General features: G+C 41.5%; 1 protein-coding gene across 4 annotated transcripts in view; it reads right to left on the bottom strand.

Moving 5' to 3' along the window:
* Positions 1–400: 400 nt before the first annotated feature.
* AK8 (adenylate kinase 8) overlaps positions 401–26,363 on the bottom strand; it is a 110,690-nt gene continuing 84,727 nt past the window's right edge. For all 4 annotated transcript variants that reach the window (XM_074973465.1, XM_074973462.1, XM_074973464.1 and 1 more), the window contains 2 exons: positions 3,825–3,905; positions 401–1,052 (listed from right to left, as the gene is read on the bottom strand). In XM_074973465.1, coding sequence (XP_074829566.1) covers positions 818–1,052; positions 3,825–3,905 — 316 coding nt within the window. In that variant the 3' untranslated portion in view covers positions 401–817. The remainder of the gene's footprint in view (positions 1,053–3,824; positions 3,906–26,363) is intronic.

Here is a 26,363-nt window from a genome sequence, read left to right on the forward strand (position 1 = left end):
TCACTTGCTCTGCATCCCTTGGGAAGCCTGTCCCAGTCACTCTATAGGACCTATAATACTGCAGTAGTAGATGCTATTGTGCAGACAACATGCGGGTGTTTTTACTGCTGTCTCATCTGCACTTACTCAGAGCAAGCTGAAGTGACATGGGGGTAACAGTGCTTGCATCCTGTCAACACTTCAGACTCTCCTGTTGCTACCACTGATTCTAATTTTCAAAGCCCTAGTGCCCTATTTTTTAAATCCTAGACTAGCATGATGATGAACGCCACCATCCTATCTGTACGCCGTACAGAGAACTGCAGCTGCGCAGCACACACGCAGTCAGGCTGCAGGTTTTGTTTAGTGGCAGTGAGTATGACTCCAGACAAGTACACTTCAAATAGGTTTAATATTCCACATTTCCCTGAATCACGCACCTGGACAAGGAGAGGCAGTTTAAACATCATTTCTAAAAAATGAACTTTCTTCCTGTCTCACCCTCTGGGATTATTAAAACAAAGAGCTTGAACCACTGAAACTTTTCACCGTTTATGTTTGTTTACTCTCTGCACTTCACTCACTTCAGACAGTGCCGGTCCAGTTCTAGGTCCCTGACACTAGCCCAATACTGCAATGTTTGGATTGCAAACCCCGCAGGGGAAAGTTTAAATCCAAACAAGCTTTTCATTTTACAAGGTTTTGGGAAATCATCCCTATTCATTAATATTAGCTTTTGCAAAAAAATTTAGCCTCATAAATTTGAGTCTTAAGTCACCAACTAATTGACATTGCCTGGTAGCATTTTGGACTAGCTGGAACTGCTGTTTTAAATATGTCAGGACTTGTGTGGAAGGGGCTTAACAATACAGCTTTCTATATACTCAAAGACAACATAAGGGTCTTGGTCAGCATTGATGTAGAAGGCATTGTCATAAAACTCCTCCAAGTCGCCAGCATGCCTGTAATAGGTCTCCAGGCAAATCCTGATATTTTCTTCAGTGTCTTTAGGGTTCTGCTTGAGACGGGCTTGGACCTCCGGTAATGGAGCTGGTTTGTACATGGCGTGATATCTAGAGATAAGACACAAACCCCACTTCAGTTCACAGTTCACAATGAAAATCTGGGAAGTGACAGATGTTACCAAATACATGGTTTGTTTTTGCTTATCCAAATAGGTGTCCCCTGCTGTGCAACTAACTTGGCAGTTAGGCTCTGTCAAAAAGATGTTGGGAAAGTTTAGGACAAGTTGGTACTTCCGATTTATTTGATATCATGACTGTCAAGGATCCTAGATACTTGAAGATACGAGTTTTTCTTGAAGTGATCTAGTCCTCAATATTGATTTGGCACAATCAGTCTCATAGGTGACTGAGCAGGAGTCTATACTACAGCAGCCGATGCTCCATTTGAGGGCTCTGTTAGCAGGAATTTGAATTTTTATGAAGACTTCAAGGGCATACCAAGCTTGGCCTGTTGCAGAGCCTAATCCAGATTCAGTTTGTTCTAGTTCTATATTGTAATCTTGGGATTCTGCTCCACCCCCACCTTCACTTGTGCAAACCCTCTAGACCCACCTGTCCCAAAGGCCACAGAGGAAAGTTAGCTGGCAATGGTGAGTTCAAATGGATTTAGGTGAGCAATGCCCATGAAGTCCATGGATGTGCACATAAAGGACAAGGGCTTCCCAAGGCTGGCTGACAGCAAATCTACAACTGATCAGCTAAAAAGATTCTTAAAGTAACAAGCAATGTTAATTAAGGTCATGCTGTTTTTCAGTTGGCCAGAGCAATGGCTCTGTACTGTGTCTTCCAAAAGAAAAGCCCTCTCATGGACCCGTCTCCCCCTCCTGATGCCCTAGTACTCCGCTGCTTGGTTCTCAAAGGGTTTCAAGTTTATGACGTGCTGGAAGGAGCTCTACAGAATGCTGCTGGCCCAAAGCCCATAACCACTGAACTAAAGAAGACACAAGCCACCCTTCCCCTGATCCTGTCTCTCATGGAGGGTACCACGTAGAATATATTAAATCCTGTTAGGATTTTCTAGGATCACCATCAATCTGTCTTCGAAGAGCGTATGTTTGTACATTAAGGGGAGAGGAAGACGGTTAACCCATTTCTGAGCTGGACTGTGGATATTTCTAACCATGCCTTCCAAAGGCACAAGATTTTGACTTTCTGGAATTAATAGCAAAAGCCCAATCATCTACACCACAATTTTTAGTAAGCCAGAGGAGCATTTTTATAACCTGAGCCCCCTAGCAATGCTGTAGTAGAGTTTGGGTTGCCTGTGTAGCTGGAACCAAAATGTGCTTTACCCATGTTGCAAAGTTATGATACAGCCTTGTGAAGATCACTAAAAACTGCTTTGTAAACAGGCCCTCAGAACTGATGCCACAGTCCTATTTCAGACGAATTATTTATTTTCCTCAAATGAAGAAACAACTTCGTCCTTCTCACTGTATCACCCTGAAAGCAAGTCTTATGTGCAAAAGACTTACACATAGATAAGATGGTTGGATAAATACAAAACTAAGAAGAAAAGCAGAGTCCAGTTAAGACACTGTCTTGGATATTGTGTATTCATCCTACATTAGTACAAGTTAGAATACGATGGAGGGCTAGCCTACTCCCTTCACTTCATTGGATCCATTGCTGCAGTAGCATAATGCCCAGGATTAGATGTAGCATCTAAAACATATCTCCATCAATTCACAATGAATTTGGGAAAACTAAAACCAAGACTTGAAGACTGAAAGCGTGTTAACTAGAGCAGATACTGTAGAGACTAATCCTAATGATAAGAAATGCAAAGATTTGCTTCATAGCATTAACTTCTGCTGAACAACTGTGTCACTTATTACTAGAACAAAAGGAGGGAGAATAATTACAGCAAATTACATGTTGCATCTAGAGTGAAATGTCTGAATAATAGTGTACCACTTTGACATAAATACAGTATTTATGCCTTTTAACCCTTTAGGACTAGGATTTAAAAGGTTCCCAGCATTTGTCATTGATTCAGTGTTGGGAAGGCAGTAAGACATACAATCCAAATCTACCGGGAAAGTAAAATATTGTTTTGCTGTTTCTCAGCATGGGGGTTTAATATTGCTCACAAATTGATGTACTACTTACAAAAATAAAGCACAAATGTAAGGTGCAATTCAAGTACCACTTCTGGAAGGAATTTAGGAAGAGTTTTCCTTGTTACTTTATTCCTAGAACAGTTCGGATGGATCAATCAGTAGAGCCTGAAGATCACTGACCCCACCAAGCTGGAGTGACTGCCACTACGAAGAGCTGTCACATATGAAACTTGAGCTCATATCCAGTGGCTCAAATAAAAGCTTGATCTATTGAGGGACAAATGCATTAATATTTCACAACACAAGAAGCCATCAGTGGGACTGGGGAAATCAAATGTGGCCAGATCTCCAGGTACCTTTGTTAGAAAGCCTTCCATTATTGCAGTCTGGTTTATAGCATTATCATCCCTAAACATTATTTTGCCACCCATTTTAGTTTTCATGGAACATGTAAAAGTTAGATCAACTGCTGCTATGGACTTTGATATCAGAGATTTAAAACTGCACTGAGCTGAGGTCTGGAACTTCCTTCATGGAGAGCTGGTACCTGAGGGGCGATGAATGACCTTTTCCTTTTCAGGTATCCTTAAGCAAGAGCACAGTCCACTTGATTTTCTTTAGTTTTCTACGAAGCTTGTCAGAAGCTTTTTTCTTGCTGACAGCCCTACGAAGTTACAGAAATTGGTCCAGTAAAAGTTATTACCTCACCCACCTGGGCAGCCTTACAAATTGTTAAACACGGGACATTAGTGCTAACCTTTCTCCTGTGACTGGATCAATCATCCGCTGAGCCAGACGTTCCATGACAGATTCAGATGGGAGATTCAGGAAAAATATCCTAATTGTAGACAAACAGTAAGGAACAGCATTAACATCCTCAGAATAATAACTGTGGCCTTCACAATATGAATTAATATTTACACTACAGGAATGCACACACAATGAGAAAGGAAATAATTTTGAACAACCCAGAGGTCAATGTCAAAAAGCATAATGCATGTAAAGAAACTCTTTTCTTCGGTTTGGCCATTGCATCTTGGTCTTTCTTATATTTTTTAGATTATAAACTCTTTGGGCTGGGGACTGTTTGATATGTGTCCTGTACAGAACCAAGCATATTACCAGTGTATAACAAATAATACAGTGCAGACTCATACTTGATTTCCACAAGCTGAGCATACATCCGTCAGGGGGTTTCACATTTCCTTTGCCATCCAGTAGTCCGTGCTACCTCTGGACCTTCTCAGAATCCATTCTCTAAACCCAATTCACAGTTCAAGTCATATTAATATTCTGCAAGAGCCAGATGGAAGATCATTCCAATGGCTAGCCTTTCAGTGGACTCTCAAGGACAGAGAAATAGCTTGGCTTGGAACAGCATCTCCAATTGCAGGATGGAGATTGCTCCTTATTCTACAATTTCTTCCGTAAAAAACCCCAGCAACACTGTATGACTGTTAGTGCTTGTGCCAGTGGACATCTTAAGTAGAGCCCAGTTTGTCTTTTTCTCCCTTTTCTATCTCTTTGTCTTTATTGCAGTATGGCTACTTTCAACCAGTGCCCCAGCATTCAAGTCCTCCTACATCCCACTCCTGCAACTCCATCCCCAGACATCCTTCTGTAGCAGTGTATGGAATCAGATTTGGAATCCATCACATACTAATTGTCACTGTTTGGTGCCAGCATAGAATTGTCCTTTCTCTCAAACCTGACCCAGAGGGACCACTGCTATGGGAGTTTGGTTGCCATGGTGCTTTCAACACTTGGTTCCTCTGTTGAGACTGCCAACATGACAGACAATTAGGGCTTGATTTTCAGAGGGTGAGCACCTGCAGCTCCCATTAACTATAACTGGAGATGTAGTTGCTCAGCACTTGTAAAAATCGGACCCTAGATACAGATCCACACAGGTACTTAGGCACCTAAACCCCAGACTTTGGCACCTAAGTCCCACTTTTAGGCACCACTGTGATCCACAAAACCTCTCTTTGGTAGCCACCTAACTCTACAGGCACCTAAACTCACCTGACACCTACAATTTCTGTCAAAGTTTCTGTCAAAGTTCCCGAGGCACCTAAGTTTGTGTCTCTGGGCATGTGCAGTGCTGCTTCACTCTCAATACCCTGACATCCATCTTCTGCCTAAGCCCTGATATGATCCATGAACCAAGACAAAATAGGTGGAGGAGCAGCTCTGTCACCTCTGGGGTCCAATCTGGAAGGCGTGCTCCAAATACCAACCCCCTGAGCTACACTGTTGTATCAACTGAAAGAAACAAATAGAGTTGCCCCGGTCGTACAATTATCTTCCTAAGTCAGTTAACCTCACCGTAATGTTTTTATTAATTTTATATTCAAGTTCATAAACTCTTAAGCAGAAAATTCTCACAAATACATTTATGAAGAGTAGATATAAATCACTAGGCTGTGGGATATTCCACAGACTGTGCTGATGTCACATAAAGGGAGATTTTTCATATGGGAATTTTTAAAAGAACAAAAAAAAAATCCTTCCGAACTTACGGAACTAAACTTAAAAAAAAAAAAAAAGGATTGTGGGCTTTCAAATGTAGATTTATTTACAATACAACAACTTCTGCCTTCGAGGGCAGACTTCCTATTTTCATTTTTGTCTGCCTCACAAAAGATACTGTATGTTTTAGACATTCACCAAAGAAACATTTTACACTGACTGGGTGGAATCAGACCAGATGAAAGGCTGAGCTTTACCTTGGCATGCATATAACAGATCACTAGAATTCTCTGTAGGACTTAAAGTTATGAAAATCATTTCTCTCTTCAAATGTTTACAGATAATGACTTCTATTCACGTTGTGGTAACAAAGTAACAGGCTGGAATAAAACATTCAAGATCTCGGAGATTCTAAAGACAGGAAAAGAATCATAGTTCCAACATTCTTTTATCCCTTACACTCTAACATTTTGTTTTTCTTTGTTTCTCTTGCCCAACAATGGCACAAAAATGTGATTGTCAGAATAGGTAACATCTGATGATATATCTCGAGATGAATATTCTAGTAGAGTGGAACAATGTTTATACAGCCCTGATAATTGATACAGCTCCCTATTATATTCTGAAATAAACAGAACCGTTAAAGGATTATAACCTGGCATATCAAGAAAGCTTGTCGCAATTCATAGTTACTAACTCAAAAAATATTATAGTATTTGAAACAGAAGAGCCTAAAAACTGTACTTAAAAAGCTGCCAACAAAATGAACTCTGAAAGCCTTGTCTGAGACTCATCTTTTTTATACAAGATTCTTCTTATTATCCAGTCTGGTGTCACCATTAAAGAAAAGTGTAGGGGGAAGATGTAGGAGACTACAGACATCTTTTCTAAGATGTTTTTTTTTCCCCCAAAACAACACATGACAGAATTTACCATACAACATCACAGAATCAAATCTGACGGCCTTTTCAGAACAGGGGTTAGGCCCACATGTGGTGTGAAGAAGCCTGCATTGCCCTGCCCAAACTGTACATACCGTACATGTTCTGTGGATAAGGAGTATATCAATCTCTAGGACTCATCACTCATAAGCAATATATTCAATGGAAAAATGTAAAAGAGAAAATATATATAGCTAGTGACTGCAGTTAAAATGCTTCTAACTAGAAAGATTATACCAGTTTGAGAGATATTTCCAATACACATAGGGTCTTCCTGTACAACCTAATGGGGCTTACTCATGTGATTAAGGGCTGTCCAACCTAGCCCATTAATGGGGAATATGGGAGAGACTTTTAAAATAAATCCACTGTATAATGCACATCTTGGGCACATAATCATTCTCTTTCTGTTCAGGAAAGTGTTTCTGGAAAACACCACCAACCTCCAGCCCTGCGTCAGTTTCTTCAAGAGGCTATGATTTTGGTTAGGTAATTTAACTCAGCCCACCGTTTGAGTGATATTTTGGTAAGATTTCTGTCTAGAATACTTCACAGATACAACATTATGTCCTCCTTAGATTTTAAAAAGCACAGAGTTTGATCCAGCATTCATTAAAGTCAATGGAAAGACTCCCAAAGGACACTGGATTGGGCCCATTGCTTGGCCCCTTACCCTTGAAGAATGTAATATCTTTTATATATGCACACTCCATAAAGCTCTCCTTAGGAATCATCATGTCTTTGTGTGTTGCAATGTGTTGTATCTTCTATCCATAGGAAATTTGCACTGTGGTTGATAGGCAGGAAGGCAAGGAAAAGTAGCGTAATATCAAAGAATAATAATACATTATAGTGATGGATTAGCATCTGGTACTGCTTCTATTTCAGAGCTGGCAAGCTGCTATGTTAACTATGCAACCGTACGTCATTGAAAAACATCCAACAGTGATGGCATAAGATGTCTAATAGAAGATTGGATGACTTGGGGGGAGCAGCACATAGAATCTTTCACCTCTACATCATTGATTCAAATCTCATCCAGCTCAGTAGTGACCAAAAGTTATTAGCATCTATTGCTGTTCGGTGTCCTACATGACGTAACTTTGTAGGGTCTCAGTTCAGTTCCCAGTGGAAACATCCCCATCACAAAAATTACCACCACTGGCTGGCAGTCTTGTTGGCAGTCTCGTGTACAGGCCAAGGATCGAGTGGGTCATGGATACTACACTATGCTCTCTCCTCTAGTGGTGGTCCCTTATGTCAGAGTTCAGGCATGTTGGCAGGCAATATTAGGGAAGTACATATACCGCTGATGGTAGGAAGACTTAAGGATCCAGTGCTGTCAATCTAGCAGTTTTCCTAAGTAATGAATAATAAATAAAACAGTTAAAAGGAACAAGGTGAGAGAGATATCAGAACGCTGTCTCTTCCTCACTCTATCTGAAATTACCAATCTAATCTCTTAGAGCGTTAGGGCACAGCAGTAAGGTTAAGTCCCACAGACTGATAAGATTGATGGTAATCATCATTGCCTGTCAAGGCAAAGGACTTTTTTGTTGCTCTATTCTGGGACTTCGAGGGAACCTATTGGTTTTGCAGAGGCTCTGGGGAAGAATGCTGCTTTGGTGACAGACTACTGTTGATTGTCTAATAGGACTCTCACAGTCATCTTTTGCTCTTGCTATTGATACAACCTCTTTGCTGTCTGAAGCCTTATAAGTCACCATGGTATTTTGATGGCTTCACGGTGACTCATGGAGTAAGAAGGATCCTGGCAACAGCATTGGTGGTAGAATTTTCATTCCAAACTGTATCAACTGCGACAAAGCATTTCAGGAAACATGTGCCATAGTCATGCAGTAGGCAAAGGAAGGTTTCTTTACATCCACCTTGCTGTGATCACCACACCTGTTTTGGCTGGTGAACAACCTGGTTAATTCAAGTTATTTGCATCTAGTGACAGTGTTAAGTTTTTCTCATCCCGAGGAATTTTTATGCTGTTTTGTGGATAAAACTGCACTGTGCCAAAGCAATCTGTTTCTACAGTGGTACAGTCATGACTAGTGGCACAACAAACAAAACGTTCTATACTTGAATTGTGACTGGAGTCACTCACTGATCTGCTGTGGGCGCTCTATGCTGTGACTTGTGAGTTAGATCTATGTTCCTCTTGGCTAGCAAAGGCAAATGGAGAAGCAATGGGACCATTGTTGGTATAGACCGTGAATACCTCCTCTTCAGGAGGCAAGATACCAGCTTCTTTTAAATAAGTGATTAGTTGCTTGCTCAAGGAAATATCTCTTGACATGGAAGTTCTCTCCAATTATTGTTCTGGCTGAAATCTTCCCTTTTTGGGAAGATTATTGAGAAGATTGTTCTAGAACATCTCCAGCAGCCTCTAGAGTCCTCAGATCTTCTTGCCCTCAGTCACTTTGGTTTTAGGCTAGCCATATGTTAGAGGCTCCCTGGTTGTGCTGGTGGATCTTCTCTTGGTGACTAACAAAAATGAGGTCACCATGTCAAATTTATCTTAACTGCCAACTACTGTAGGCCTTGCTGGAGCCCTAGGCATAGCTGGCAGGGTGAACCAAAGTAGGCCTGGCCTTAGCAGAATAGTAACACACCAGGTATTAGCTAACCAAGTAAACACATTCCTGACCTGAGAGGCTGGAACAAGAACACCCAGAGTTCTCAAGTAACTACGTATACAAATTCCCAAAAAAGGGTACAGGAACACACTGACCCCTCGTAAGATAAGGATGGAATGACAGGTTAATGGTTGAGGACTTTTTTTCAAATTAGCAGGTACAAGTTACAGGATAATAATGAAAAACATAAGGAAGGTAATGCGTAACTTGTTTGTATCAATGTGTAAAAGGAGAGTCGAAGGAGGGGCATCTTTGTATTGGCCCACAGAACAGCATTATGTTATGCTGATTGAGCCGCTACCTTGTCACAGGCATACATGTGTTTCGGGTACCGATAGCCATTGAGCCAGGGCACTAGTACCATGCTTTGTCGACAATAAACCTGGCCGAGTGCCTTCTCCACCAAACTGAGCCTGTGTTTTTTCTTTGAGTAACGTTGAGGGATGAGGAATCAACACGCTGCGCTCTCTGCTGGTGCAGCTGACATCAGAGCCACAACAGCAGCAGCTCTAGTAGCACTACCGACACTCCCATCAATACTACTGAGCGTGAAGTGCCACTGACTTGTCTATGAACCCTCGCAAAGGAAGATGTAAAGGAGTGGAGCAACTCAAACAGAGGTTTGTGTTGTGTAGTTGTTCATCTGCCCTGAGGATGCCCTCAAGTTGAGTTTTGCAGGTTTCTATGCGGTTGGCTTCTCTGCACCATATGCTGCATATGGAATCAGTAAGAGGGTTAGTGAACCACCACAGCGTACATTGTCTTCAGGATGATGACGACACTCAGCTTTATATCACCATCTCTTCCAGTGTGGTGGGTGTGATTGAAGAACTTGTCCCATGTCTAGAAGAAAGTGGGGCACAGATGAGGGTTAACTGTCTGAGGCTCAAGTCAGATATGTACTAGAGAAATTTAAGTAAACTAGGTATAGCCAGTTGCTTGGCTATACTCAGGATTCAAAATTAAAAATATTCAAGAGACCAAATAGCCAAGCTTAAACTGTTTATTAGTCAAAGACAAAGCAGGAGAACATGAAAAGGAGTGATACGTACAAGCCCTCTTGGGAAGCAGTCTCGCAGCATTCACCTTAGATGATAGTTCTGCTTCAAAAATATGCATTCAAGACTACATATATTTATACGATTGTTTACATGCTAAAAGCACTCTATACATCACCCAGCCTCAACCCACCAGTTTCTAATCTTGTTTTTCTATACTGTCCTGCACTTTCATAGAATATCAGGGTTGGAAGGGACCTCAGGAGGTCATCTAGTCCAACCCCCTGCTCAAAGCAGGACCAATCCCCAATTTTTGCCCCAGATGCCTAAATGGCCCCCACAAGGATTGAACTCACAACCCTGCGTTTAGCAGGCCAATGCTCCAACCACTGAGCTATCCCTCCCCCCTTATCTTTGTTTTGAATATCACATTCCAGGTGTCAGTGGGCCATGGAGATACCTCCGAAATGTACAAGGACATACTATTCATACATTTTGTTTCTGATGGGTTTTGTGTTTGTCTGTGCCAACGACAGAGTTCAACTGTACAAAGTGTTATAGGATACATGCGTGAACAGCATAATATGGGGAAAGCATAATAAAATTCAGTTATATGATTTAACATAACTACCCAACAGTCAGATAGAATAGAGTATGTACAATATTCATGTTGTGCATGTAATACATATTAATGTGGTGTGCCATATGCAGCATACCACATAGATATTGGCTAACTCTTACAGGCAACCATAAGTACTGACAGGGTTGTTACTAGCACCCCCAATAGGAGATTTTCCCACAATTTGCTATGAAGCTTTGCAACCTGATGATCTTGTTGGCTCTCCAACTGCTGATGGATCCCTCTCTGGGGATGGATGATCAGGCAGTAGCAGCTACCAAGAAAGTGGCAACCTTTCCCTCTTCATGGATATAGTCAGGACTGAATTATTGTGATGCGTTTACATGAAGCTACCTCATAAGGCTACTTGGAAAGGGCAACAAGCTGCCTGCTTGCGAAGCGGTGTTTCCCACAGAGAACACATTGCACCTGGCTTCCTAACTCACCATTAATGGTTGGGGGAAGTTTAAAGTGCTGGTTTCAACCTACAGAACACTAAATAGCTTGGGCCTGCCTATCTAGAGTTACTCTTCTTGAGTGATACCATGGTGCATTGCAGTCAGCTGAAGCACTGAGACTAATAGTTCCCTACTTTAAAATAAGAGGGAGCTGCTGGCAATGTGTTCTCAGTCAACAGTCTTTGGCTCTGGCATTTAAGTCTAGTTGTTCTACCAGGCTTTCCTGGGACAAAGCGGTTGAGTGGGGTTCTGGGGCTGATGGCTGGGAAAATCCACTATTGGTATTATGCCATTTTATATATACCATGGGTCTGATTCTGATCTCTGTTACAGTGATGTAAATGCAGAGTATTTACACTGACTTTACTTCAGATTTACCCCAGTGGAATTGAGACCAAATCTATCCCATTTTGTTTAATTACTGTCTGGGAGTGTGTTGATCAGCACATTAAAAACAGATCTAAATAAATAAATAACTTTTCATTATTAAGAAATAAAAAGAAATCTCAGATAGAAAGATCCACGCAGAATGCTACCTTTCTGGGTACCATTTACAGACAGGCTAGGACCAATGACACAAGACCATTGGTGTTCTTGTGACAACCTTGGTGATGGACCAAGTTCTCCTGCAATGAAGTTGGAAAGCCTAGATTTAAAAAAATTCTTTGCCACTTTTAATGCAGCATTTTAACTTTTAAGTTGAAACAGCAACTTTAAAAATAGCGGGCTATTCATCTTGTTCTTGTTTTTTAAAAAATCCTATACATCTTCCCTCTTGCACACAGGTAGCAGCTGCAATATTCCCATTCTGCACGCTCTGCACTCCACACAAAAAAGAGGCCCCTGCTGGCCATTTCTTGTTTAAAACTGTGCATAATTGATAGTGGCAAATCTACCCCAGCTGTGTCTAAAACCTCTCCAGGGGCAAGAAGAACACTGTCTATGACTGTCATTAACTACTAAATTAGCAAGCGCTCCTTGCAATTTACAATGCACCACATCAGTCTGTTTTAAGGAGGAGGATGCAAGGATCAAATTCCTGTGTGATCTTAAAGTTATAGCAAACTTTACTATCAGATATTTAAACACCCCGAGTTGAGTCTGAAATGCACGTTCAGGACAGAGAAAAACAAACAAAAAAAACCTAACCAACTTTTCCAAGGCAGACAGACAAATAGAGCTTGTCAAAATCAGTGTTGGGAAGTTAGAAAACGAAGACATTAGCAAAGTACCATACATCTGATGGGACATGCAGATAGACATACAAAGAACTAAATTCACTAGCAGCTTACACTGGCTTTACCTGTGGCAGAATTCCCTGGGGATAGGAACTCTGCTGCAGGACTTGGCTCCAGAAATGTAATAGCCACAGTTCCATTAACTGAGATAAGAGGCAGTGCTGGCTAAAAAGCAGGTGAGGCTGGGCTCTTGGAGAGAGTGCTGATTCAGCAGTCCCCACCAGCAAAACTCAGAGATGGTGCTCACACACATTTCTGAAAGGCAGGCATGGAAACACCATAGGCCAGCCAAAGAGGTGAGAAAGCCCTGGTGCAATATAGGCTCAGTTGACACTGGTTGATGTACTTTCTATCTCCCTGCGCCATTTCTGCTGGGTTTAGCTAAATTAAACGCCCTGTGCCTTAATTTTCTAGCTGAAGAAAGTTTCAAAGGAGATCTTTGAAATATATACTGTCAAATAACTGTGGGAAGTGCCTACAGCCATACCACCCCATGTTGGGTCACGTCAGGCCTAAGTAGCTTAGTAGGGTCTGGCTAAGTAAGTAGTCTGGGATGGGAAAAGGAGGACTTGTGGCACCTTAGAGACTGACAAATTTATTTGCGTATAAGCTTTCGTGAGCTACAGCTCACTTCATCGGATGCATTCAGTGGAAAATACAGTGGGGAGATTTATATACATAGAGAACATGAAACAATGGGTGTTATCATACACACTGTGAGGAGACTGATCACTTAAGGTGAGCTATTACCAGCAGGAGAGCAGGGGGAAAAAAACCTTTTGTAGTGATAATCAAGGTGGGCCATTTCCAGCAGTTGACAAGAACGTCTGAGGAACAGTGGGGGGTGGGTGCGGGGGAATAAACAAGGGGAAACAGTTTTACTTTGTGTAATGACCCATCCACTCCCAGTCTCTATTCAAGCCTAAGTTAATTGTATCCAGTTTGCAAATTAATTCCAATTCAGCAGTCTCTCGTTGGAGTCTGTTTTTGAAGTTTTTTTTGTTGAAGAATTGCAACTTTTAGGTCTGTAATGGAGTGACCAAAGAGACTGAAGTGTTCTCCAACTGGTTTTTCCCCCCGCTCTCCTGCTGGTAATAGCTCACCTTAAGTGATCACTCTGGTTACAGTGTGTATGGTAACACCCATTGTTTCATGTTCTCTATGTATATAAATCTCCCCACTATATTTTCCACTGAATGCATCCGATGAAGTGAGCTGTAGCTCACGAAAGCTTATGCTCAAATAAATTTGTTCGTCTCTAAGGTGCCACAAGTACTCCTTTTCTTTTTGCGAATACAGACTAACACAGCTGCTACTCTGAAACTAGTCTGGGATGGGATGCCATCTTCTGGTTGAGATATAAAAATGAGGTCCTGACCACTTGTGGTCATTAAAGGTCAGATGATGCTTTTTCCCCCCAAGAATCAGGGTGCTAGCTCAAATAGGCTGGCCATATTTCAGTTTTTGTACATTCTGCTTCCCTAAATTTCCTCTGAAAGTTCAATTGGATACTTAGGTGTACCCACTAGGAGGAACAAGAGGGATATGTTCCCCTCCCCCCATTTTGTCTGTCTTGCTGATGTCCCCCTTAGTTGAGCTGTACATATTTCCACTACTGGTACACATCCCACCAATCTTTTAATGTGCTTGAACCACTGACCGGACACTGTATTTTTTATTTCCTGTCCTAAGTGTCGCTGCTGCATCCTGCTCAGTGATGGGTGAAGTATTTATCCCTTACTTATCTAAGAGGGCTGCTGGGAGGTTTAATTAATTAATGCCTTCAAGATCCTTCAATGAAAGATGTGGGGTATTATTATGGGAAGCAATCTTAGCTTCTAGGCTTTAACCATAAGGGAAGAATACATTGTATAACATCTAAGACACAGGTTAATCAACGAAAGTGAAGCTATCATCGAGATCCTATAATAATTCATTTGATGTCAAGCTATTTCCAGACACTAGATTCTTCTTTTTCAACAGCTATGTTTCTGTCAAATAGCTACAAAAGGAAGCTAAGTGGGTCACTATTCCCAGTACCTGGCCTCTGGCCAGGAGAACAAGATGAACAACTTACTCTCTGGCTGCAGTCATGCTGCTCTATATATGAATCAGTAGGGCAGAGTCATGACGGAGTCAGATGGCTCTCCCTCCCCTAGATCAAGAGCATCACTTCCGAGCGGTGCTCATTCTCCAGCAGCCCAGGGAGTCAAAATGTCATGGGCCCACCCACATCACAGCACACTACTCTGTTATCTCAGCATCACTGATAGTGGGTATCAAGACCATCTTTTCATAGAGAACAAATATAACTTTCCGATGTAATTACCATCAGTGCTGATTTATTTTACAAAACCAGTGAGTTGGATCTTCAGCTAGTATAAATTGGTGTATCTCCACTCAGCAGAGCTGCATCAATTTACACCAGCTGAGGTTCTGGTCCTATTTATTGTGTCAGGGAAAGCTACTCAATTCAAAAGTGGTCTGAAGAATTATCTGTTGTGTAGATGTTCCATACGCACATTGAAAAGCACTCACAAATACAGAGCAAATGTTTCCATTCTGGGGTCTTCAATACATTTTTAAAGCTTCTTTTGAGAAGTCAGTTTTAACCCTTTCTACCCTTAATAGGCAGGGGGTTTGGATGCATTAGGATCTCCATCCAAAACTGCTTTACATTTTCCCCTCATTTTTATTCTTTCCCTCCTTCTTACTCTCAGCTATTATTCTAGCATCTTTGCATTCCCTCTGGAGCTCATTCCCGTGGTGCTTTATGAATCACAGAGTAAGATGGCAGCAGGGCTGCTTCAGAGTAATGTGTAGCTGGCACAGTTTCCCCTACCTGTAAGGTTAATCGAATTCCCTCTCAGATATTCTAAAGCCTCTGCTTCCTCAAGGCCTGAGGTCAGGAATCTGAATCCATTCCCAAAAATGCAATTTTAATGTTTCCTTAGAAGCTGACCGTGCTCCCCTCCAATAATTAGATTCTCCAGAGCAAATTTTGAGCAGTACAAGAATTCCAGGGTTAAGGACCAACAAACTCATATCACAATTGATGTCCTGGTTACTTGTCTGCACCTTTTTCACTAGCACAACCTGTGCTTAACAAAGAAAAGCTATATTCCCCTCCCCCTTTTAAACAATCAAATTTACCAAAAATAATGTTTTATCCTTGTTGCTGCTATGCAATATTGCATTGAATGATTTTTTTGGGGAGCGGGGGAGGGGAGAAAGCATTAAACATTAGCTTTTGTTATTGGTAGGGTATTTGGTTATTAAATAAATAAATACAAAAGAATTCACACCAAAAAGTGTACTGGGAAAAATAAAAGAGTGGATTATAATGTGTCATTTTATATATGTGTGTCAAAGGAAACTAATTTCATCATAGGGAATAAAAATTATCTGTTTAAATACTGTCAGATAAACCCTCAAATCTAATAGGGTTCACTTCTGGGGAAAAGAAAAACTAAATCTGATTAAATATTAATATCAAGTAGTATTAATTAAGAGGGAAAAAGGTCCATCAAGAGAACCCCAATATGTTTACTGTGTCCCCAGGAAGCTGGAAAATTTCACAACCAAGTGTGTAAATGTTCTAAAAAAGGGTCCTGAATATTTTATGAATATTTGTCATAAAACAGAAATAATAACCACTGTGCAGAGCTATTAGAATTAATATTTATGCTTCCTGCCATGAAATATTCATGGGGACAGAGAAAGGGGGGCCCGTAAGACAAGAATTAATTTACATTGGGCTCGGTTTACCCACTGGCTTGATGTTTAAAGACGGGTTGACAAGCCTCCATATGAATCCGTCAGTCACTTTCAGCAGTAGGTGGGGTGAAGGGATGGGAAGGAGGGGGAAGAAATGGGTCCAAGCTGCTGACAGCTCACAGATTGAGTTTCTGACAGCTCTTAAAAAACGTAAACGGCCCCCCACCTTTTTTTCCTTCTTCCATTGCCCAAGGCACTCTGTACTGCCACCGTTCATCCAATCTCCTCTTCCATCTGCTGAAATTAACGAATTAATGAGCGCTATACACTTTACAGTGGGCCCCAGGAATGTTTACTGGTGATTAAATTATAATGCAGCAGAGCTGTATAATTCATGAACCAATTAAAGGAAGTGTTAGTTGATTTGATGGGATGAGGACGTACAAAAAGCATTTAACTAATAGGGAACCATGGGCTGCCGGTCGCCTTGGCTTTCTGGGATTACGCGGCTAATTGCCCTGCTTTATAGGGCTGTCACAGATAGCCATGCATATTTCATTGTTCTCAAATACTTGAATTGTTTGCTTTTGTGTCGCTGCTGTAATATGTAGAAGCCCAGCCAAACTTCAGTGTAGTTAAAGCACTACTCCGCAAAAGCAGGCTGATTGGGGATGGGAGGGATGAGAAGGGGCAGAAGGAGAAGGCTGGCTGACAGAGGAGTAATTTAAAGCCTTAGAGTTAAATGTCACTCAGCAATTACATGATTAAAAGGCGAAACATAGGATAGTCTTTTGTTTTACAACTTTTTGGACACTAATTTTCTATGCTGACTTCACTGCAGACAAAATATTAGGAAACTAAACACTTGAGCCTTTTTTATTTATTGCAGGCTGAGGGAGGGTTTGATTAAAAAAATAAATAAATAAAAAAGGTCCAGAAGGAAAGAGTTGAATTGCTATGATTATCACAGATAATATACATCATGTTTTAACTGACATGGTTCTATATTCTGAAATACATGGGAGATGAAGGAGGCTGATTTCCCTTCTGGGAGAATGTTCTATGTCTAATTTAGAGAGCTGCTGAGTCGTGCTAGCTATTCATACCAACAACTTCAGTTTACTACTCTGCAAGGAGGGGGAATTTACCAATTCTGCTTTTACAAAGTACACACCCCTAGCTGACAGGCCACTGGATTTGATTAAACAGATCCACTAAAACACTTACCGCCTATCAGTCAGGCTACTGCAGCCCTCTCTCAAAACCAGGCACATTTCTCTGATAAAATGAAAAGTACAAAACCAAAACAACAAACACACATACACCCTATATTCCTGAAGATATTAGCGGTTACCACCTTAAATCCTTCTGGTGAATGGACATAAAATCACAGACAAGAAAGTGGCAAGTCAAGGAACTCTCTCACACAAATGCACACACCAGACTTAAAACCATGGGCCCAATGTCACCCTTGTCACCCTTTGCCCATTCAGCCTGGGATCTCACATACTTTATATTGATGTCTAGGCCTGGAAATCATTGGTACTAACTGATGCCACTAAATAAAAAGCCAGGTAAATACATAAGCAAAATTTTAAGTGGATAACAAGGATTGCTATCGTGAACTGTTCCCTAATCAGGAAGATTGTCATAAGGTAGTTTATGTTGACCTAATTATGTCAGTGTCTACACCACAGCCTTCCTCCCACCAATGTAAGTACCCTACTACACCAGCATAATAACTCCACCTCCACAAGAGGCATAAGGCTTATGTTGGTGTAGTTTGGACAAGGTAGTGTCTGTGCAGACACTGTATCCCTTACATCAGCTGTCTTGTCAATTTCATGGCGGGAGTGGGAGCTGGGAGGAAGAAACTGGGGCAGCTGGACCCTGCTCCCCGGGGGCGAGAAGCCCCTGACGGGGAACAGGTAGGGAAGAAGCCCCAGGCGGCTTCCTCCAGTCCCTGTGAGGAATTGGGAGTGTGTGGGGGCAGGAACCTGCCAGGAGCCTGTCAGCTCCACACACTGCCCCTCTTAGGTCGGTGGAAGTGCTCCTGGTGAGCATGTGCACCACTGATCCAAGGAGGGTAGTGTGGACATGCACCACCGCAGTAATTACTGCAGTGGCTATAAGTCGACCTAATATAGGTCGACTTAGGTTTGTAGCATAGACATACTCTCAATGCCTTATATTTTCAAAGTGCTGTACAAACATTAACTACATGATTTTTACAACCCCGCTTTGAGATACTATGGTCTGGATCATCTCCTCCCACAGACAAACCCACAAGAGAGAGCCCTTACTGACTCCTCCTCTAACATTCTGCTATGTCCAGATGAGTGTGGGTCTCTCTCAACCCCCACCTCAACCCATGACACAGATCCCCATTGTTGGTACCAACAGGCAAAGAAGTCGATGTTCTCTACAAGCAACTCTTGTCTCAGACCTGACAAACTCACTACACCGAATACAGCATTTTCATGGTATTATCCATGAAGGGTAACTTGTGAGGTCTCTACTGAAAGCTTGTAACTTATTAATACATATAATCATTGTGAGATATGTTTATGGGTAATATTTAAGGAATAATGTACCTATATTGAAAATGATGCCCTTATGGTCTTGGAGTATAAGTTAGTTAGCAGGGAATCATATGTCTCAGTGAGACCTGTTGAAGTGTGAGGATGTTGTCACCCCTCCCTAGCTATCTGATTATGTAATGTATTATTCAACTGCCTACCCTTGCCTCATCCCAGAATAGTCCATGGAAAACCATCAAAGCCAACTGCAAACAATGGACACCACGTGGAGGTAAAAAGGAACACTATAACAGATGGGATCGCCCTGTCTGTGAATAAAGACAGAACAGAAGACTGATTCAGTATATGAGAGAGTGGAGAAAGACCTCTGCATTCATTCACTGAGGAAACATCTTATGGAGCGGGGGGAGTTTCTCATGAAAGATTGGATCCTGATTCCTGCAAGGCCAGCCAGCTCTGCAAGGGAATGTAAGGGAACATAAATTACACTGCCTTACACATCACCTCGGTATTAGATCTAGAACAGAGGTTCCCAAACTTTTTTTTTTGCTGTGCCTCTCAACTCCCATCTGTCTGAGGCAGCAAGTGACTCATCAAAGGCACTGGGCAGCTCATACCCGTGGTAGCAACGGAACCCAGCTGGAGCCCAAAGGCAGTGTGGCTCAGAGCAGACCAAGGATCCTCTCCCTCCTACACCTCGCCCAGAGCCTCTCGCTCCTGCAGGCTCCAGGGAGTTTAAAATACATGGGGCTGCAGCTGGCCAGGTGCCCAGGGCAGGGCAGTAATAGGGAGAGCATGCAGGGAGTTCTCAGCAGTCCGTAAGAGGTAGAGCAGGAGGGGACCAGGCTGCTGCTGTGCTGGGACAGCGCTGAGTGGGGCTGTGTTCCCCGCCCACCCCAGGTACTCCCTGTGTGCTCTCTCTGCTTCTGCCCTCCCCTGGCCCACTGCAGCTCTGTGCCCTACTTTGCAGCCCTTCATAACTTTGTTGAGCTCCCTAGTTTGAAAACCAATGGTCAAGAGAGTTTAAGTGACTTTCTCATGTCTAGCCAGTGAGTCAGAGGCACAGCCTGATTAGAACACAGGAGTTCCTGGTTTCCTGACCAATGCTCGAAGCACCAGAATACGATGGTTCTTGCTGGGATTACAATCTGGTCACATCAATCTAGGACCCACAGTATGCAGTGTTCGATATAATGAACTCAGGCTTGCTTGGTGATCTAACAATTGTACAACGTAATACCATGTCTTGTGGAATTTGACTTTGACATTAACTTGATGCATCACTCCCCAAGCTGGCTGGAGATGGGAAATGCAATGCTGCAATTCCTCAGGAAAACTCCTCCAACTGTATGAGTTACCTTTACTGGCTACATAGGGATGGAGGTTCTACCTTATGCTCCATCTATATTACAAAAATACCCTCTAAACATGGTTTTGTCCAAGACATGCTATAATATGCTTTTTCCTTGCTTGTGCAGACAGAAAAAGTTATATTATAACCCTGGTAGATATCTAGCCTAATTCTTAAAAGAAGTAAAATTTGTAACAATTTGGCCACAACCATGTTTAAACATGGTTATTTTGCAGTGTAAATGGGATTTAAGTCTTTGGCACAAGACATAGGCCACCCAGTGGAATTTGGTAGCGGGATCTAAACATGTTCCTTCTGGAAAGCCAAAATATTGGCCAAAATATGCCAATGCAAGAGCAAAGGTGGGGTGATAGAAGACTCCTGGGTTAATGTCTCATTCCCCTTGCCCATGAAACTACAAAGAATTTTCACTAATGATTACCCAGCCTCAGGGAGATACTATTATGGAGAGAAAAATGAAAGTGTCAGACAGCTGAGGGGCTAGAGAAATGGGGAACAGCCAAAACCACTGAATTCTGGAGTTTACATTTGCAATTGAAAATGCAAGATCTATATTTCAGGATGGATTATTTAATCAAAAGGACTCTATTCCAACATAGCAGGGCAAAGGAGAGCTCATGTACAGGGGCGTTTCAAAAAAGGCCCTGCAAGAGTAAGAAAGGGTGGAACAAGATCCCGGCAGAAAAACAACTGGATAAATCATACTTTTTTAAAGCAACTCAGAAAAGCGGACTGGGGAGCCCTTCATGAATAAAGTGAACCAGATTCATGTTCTGATGAGTGCAGGCAGCACTCAGAATCAGTGTTTGGAGAGGTAGGGCTGCACACTCACTATTTAGTCAGATGGATTTGTGGGCAAACCTGCTATAGAATCTGGAGGTCTCAAATCAAACCCATTGACTAGACAAAGGAGAGAGCTCTCCTGTTTTGTAATAGGTATGTTTGGTGTCCCTTCTTGCGATTTCATTTGCTGCTTTGATTTAAATAACTGCGGGGCAGACTTTAATGTAACAGCTGACTTTTCTTTTAAGTATATAGGGCAAAATTCTGTCCTGGCTTGCTCGCCACATAGCCTCATTGAAGTTAGCAAGGCTATATGTCAAAGAAAACTTTAGACCATTCATTTTAGTCAGAGCTATTTAAATACAGGCCAACTTCAAAGTGGTTACTTTATCCTCAATTTCTGGGTCAGTCAAGCGATGCAAATTTAGCCCTAGGTTTAAGTCATTAACTAAGCAGGTGGGCTCTGGAGTAAGGAATAATGACACCAGATACACAACAGGAAAGTTTCCCATTAACCCCACTGCCTAGTTGAGTAGAATGGAAATTCAATCGCCTGTTTAGGAAGAATGCATGGTTAAACTGTTTATTTGGGAGAATAAAGGTGGAGCTAAACTCCCTTAAGTGAGTAGCATCTAAAATTTGAAATCTGAATTGCTAGGTGATCAGCTGGCTAGTTAAGTATACAATTTAAAGCCTAGGAGCTGTATGGGTAGGTTTAGAATTAAGCCCATTACTGGGGTAATCAGATCTGCAACTTGCCAAGATACGTTAAATACAAATTTTACTCTTTCAATGCCTTATGACATCCAAGGAAGGAAACTTCCAAGACCCTTTAGACATAAGCTAAATGACCTGACACACCATTCCCAGAAATGATAAACTGCATCAACATGTAGCCCTGGAGATTCCAACATAAGCAGTGAAAGACGGAGATGGGACACGCACAGAAACTGCTCTCTACCAATGACTGCTGGCAGGAGACATCAGAATATGACAGTGCCATGAAATCAGAAGCACTGCAGAAATTATTTTCTTTGTTGTTTTTGAAGTGCCCTCGATACAATCAATCATAAAAAAAATCCTATATTTTGGGTCAGTATGGAAAAGACTATTTGCATTTCAATATATTCGACTCATCTTGCCAATAAAAACATGGAACCAAGAAGAAGAGATCAGCCCGCTGGAGTGAAAAACAGAAGATGACATCCTGCAGACCTTTTAGATAAAACAGCTCCTTACTTGTAACACTTCTGTTGACTTCCCAATATTTCTGAATGATTGGGTTTTCAAATAAGATCAGTCAGCATGCAAATAAGGAAACAGGATCAAGATGTCTCCCTTATCTGATTGGATGGGGAAATTATCAAAAGCCCTTTTTTCATATCAAATTTCCATCACCAAAGGTCAAACTTTCAACTCCCATTACTCTTGCTAACTGCATTTCTCTGTGCCTGCCAGCTCATTCCTGCTGCTGTTTTAGGAGAAAAAAAGAAATGTAAAGAGCGACAGCATTTTCCCCCACATCTGTCATACAAGATGGACAAATATTTTCTAATCTTATTCTATTTTTCTCTACAGCCCTGAAAAATCCTTGAAGCCAAAACATTACTTCTATCCCAATTAGCTATTCCCAACTTGAGGGTTTCTTATTGGCTCTTTTCTTATTTTTCAGCCTACATACTGACAGGAGTGCTAGTTGTGTTGCCAGAATGTTTTGTTCTACGATTTGGTCATTTAAAATATTTAAGAGTGATTCTTTAAAAATATCTTTCCCCATGTTGCCTAGCTGGATCGGCACCTATACACAAGCATAATGGACATTATAGAAAAGCTGAGAGAAAGGGGAACGAGAGAAAGACAAAACATCATTTCCCCTGAAATTCTCATGTGTCTATTATTTTACCATGCAGACCTTCCCCTGTAACAAATACTGCCTGGTGTCTGTAGACTGCCTTCCACAGTGTACTCAGAATCACTATCTCCAGTCAGTACCCTTCTTTAACTGAAGCCCTGCAATGCCAGCTGGTCCCCTGACAGACGAGTTCAAATGCCTGACATCGGTCAGAGTTTGCCTCACCAAGTCCACATATTTAATGAAGTGACACCATCATAGGACCTAATCACATTAGCCACGCCATCAGGGGCTCGTTCACCTGCACATCTACCAATGTGATATATGCCATCATGTGCCAGCAATGCCCCTCTGCCATGTACATTGGCCAAACCGGACAGTCTCTATGCAAAAGAATAAATGGACACAAATCTGACATCAGGAATCATAACATTCAAAAACCGGTAGGAGAACACTTCAACCTCTCTGGCCACTCAGTAAAAGATTTAAGGGTGGCAATTTTGCAACAGAAAAGCTTCAGAAACAGACTCCAACGAGAAACTGCTGAGCTTGATTTAATATGCAAACTAGATACCATTACCTTGGGTTTGAATAGAGACTGGGAGTGGCTGGGTCATTACACATATTGAATCTATTTCCATAAGTATCCTCACACCTTCTTGTCAACTGTCTAAATGGGCCATCTTGATTATCACTACAAAAGTTTTTTTCTCCTGCGGATAATAGCTCATCTTAACTAATTAGCCTCTCACAGTTTGTATGGTAACTTCCAACTTATCTGTATATATATATATCTTACTGTATGTTCTATTCTATGCATCCAATGAAGTGGGTTGTAGCCCACGAAAGCTTATGCTCTAATAAATTTGTTAGTCTCTAAGGTGCCACAAGTACTCCTGTTCTTCTTTTAAGTTCACATTATTTCCCCCCACATGCATTAACTTGTATTTTGCCAAGCGAAGTCTCATTCGTTATTTTCTTCAGGTCCCTTTCTTAGGGAAGTGTTACTGCTGTGTGTAACACCTCGCAATCCGTGGGGGGATTGGTCCCTCTTTCCACATAGTACTCCTTTTTGGAGACTTACACTGCACTGATGTGTGCCGCCTTTGTTGTCCTTTATGTAACTGGAGATGAAATTCAAAGGCATATCCAGCCCTTGAGGGAGCCTAGATCCTCCTCTTGGGAGCAAGGAAAGTCAGAAAGAATGACAGACTCCTTGCTAAAGGGACTGTTACCCATGAACATGAGTTGGGGCCCCAGGCCTTTTCCAGTTTGAGGTGGATGGGGTTGAGGGAGTTGCATTCTTGGAAGCATTGCTTGGCCCAACCTGGAGAGATCAAAATCACCTTAGTCTAGGCTTATCTGTTCTTTCTGATCACCAATGGAAGTCATGGAACAGTAAGAAATTATAGAGGAGATCTCTACCCTCGTGTGACAAGATCATGTCTGCTTCCCCTTTTATTCTTTCTCTTCCATTAGTAATCAGAAAGATCAGATTATACTGATACACAGCTCTCCTGTATCTATCATGGGAACCTTCATATCATCTACCAGTGTCACCGCACCACCTAATGGACGAAAGTCTCATTCCAAATCCTAATTCTTTCCCTTCACCTCATGGCCTGGATCATGGGGAATTTACAATTTCTGATCTAGTATATTCTGCTATCTGGCTGTATTCCAGGAAACCATACACACTGAAATGTTTCTCAAAGAAAAAGATTTCCTTATGAGCAGCAGATATAAATCTACATCCATATTTTGCCTCCATTGTTTCTATTTTGGATTATTTATTATACCTGAATGATACACAGTATTTGTACCAATATAACTATTTCAGTTAGGGGTGTGATTTGCTTACTTAAATAATTATACTGGTACAAGCCATTGTGTGGGTGCACTTATACCAGCATAAAGAAGCCTTATACCAGTGGAGCTTATTCCCCTTCCCTTATGGGAATAAGTCCTGGTCTACACTAGAAAATTAGGTCAGTTTAACTATGTCAGTCAGGAGGAGGAGAGGGTTCTTTAATTCAGCAGTCACTGAGGACAGCATTTCTGGATCGTGACTTCTTCCTTCCCCTGTTAAAGATATCAGGGATGTGCCTGTCTTCATGCAAATACCAGAGACAGCTCAGAGTTTTCATGGGGCTTTTGTCCTCACTCCAGATTTTCTGCCCCAGGTCATGTAAACAGCAGTGATTAGTCAGCACTCCCACCTTATCCTTTACCATACTGCCTTTAAAGCCAAATTTTGGGGCAGCAATGAGTGCTATTCTTGTATGTGGGGTGAAGTACAGGGAGATGAAGACATTAGTAAAAAGTGTAGGGCTCTATGTATTTGATGCCTCCAGTCCCATAAAATTTCTCTCTCAATATTATTATCATTGCAACATATATAACCCATCAGATTAGTACCTAGAGATTTCTACTCATCTGATTTTCTCTGTTCTTCTTATTACTCAACAACTAAATGTTTCACAAAGCCATTTCCTACAGAAATATTTATGTTCCCAAATGTTTATTGGCCCCTCTATCATGATCAAGATTTTATGAGCACTCTGTACACAACTCTGAATTAAATACATAATTCCTGATCTATCAAATCTTGGCTTGATGCTATGTTTGTCTACATTATACAGTAAGCCATTGTAGTGAGCTACAGAATGCCTTATAGGAAAACTAATTTATATAGTAAAGATATTTCTATCCAACACTGGCTGTGCAGGTTAGTGATTAAAGCAACATAATGAGAACTAGGGAGATTCTGGGTTTAAATTCAGGCTAAGCTACTACTCACTTGTTATATTGTGATCCTTGAACAACCATTTTATGTAATTTACACACAAATATGGACATTTGGATTTGTACCATCACATGCCAGCAAGAGGAGATGGAAAAAACACCTTGTAAATGTTACATATATACTTTTCTCACCACTTAATTCACATCTCCCACACATGTGCACAGCTACAGAAAGGGATTCTCTCCCAATGCATTTTAACAGTTGGATCTTTTATTCTGTGCTGCAGCTGCTAGTCATAACCACTGATAAAATGATCAGACTGTTAGCCATTTCTACGAGCTCTTTGCAAGCTCATTTGTTTCATCTTTAGTTATCCAGGCATTTTCCTTTCCTCCTTTTGATCATGAGCTCCTCTAATGATTTAGATCCATTAGAGAGGCATCTAGTGGACCAGTTAGTCAGCCTCAGTGGTCATTTATAATGTCAGAACCAGCCCTGATTAGTTTGAAAGTCCAGCGTTACCCCAAATTGGATTAATGTGGTTGGATATTTTTCGTTTCCTTTTTACCAAACAAAAACAAATCTCATAACCAGAATCCAAGGAGAATTTCTGATTTAAGGATGTTCTGCAGTTGTAAAATAATGGAGAAGGTACTTTGTCAATACATCTCCTGCCCTTCCTAATCCTATTACTACTGAGACCCAAATCATCAGGCCTCATATAATTTCTTAGTTTACTGCCATCTTCACTGATAGGGCTTTTCGGAGCTTAAAGTTTAAAATCTTCAATCTTCTCTGAAACTTGTCCAGTCAGAGGCTGTTCAGGATGCACTGTGTAACTCGGCCACTGGGGAAGGCCTGGAGATCACAAGGTTTAAAGATATCAGCTAGCCCAATGGAGACTGACAAGAT

Source organism: Natator depressus, chromosome 16, assembly GCF_965152275.1.
Source record: "Natator depressus isolate rNatDep1 chromosome 16, rNatDep2.hap1, whole genome shotgun sequence".
NCBI classification, from domain to species: domain Eukaryota; kingdom Metazoa; phylum Chordata; order Testudines; family Cheloniidae; genus Natator; species Natator depressus.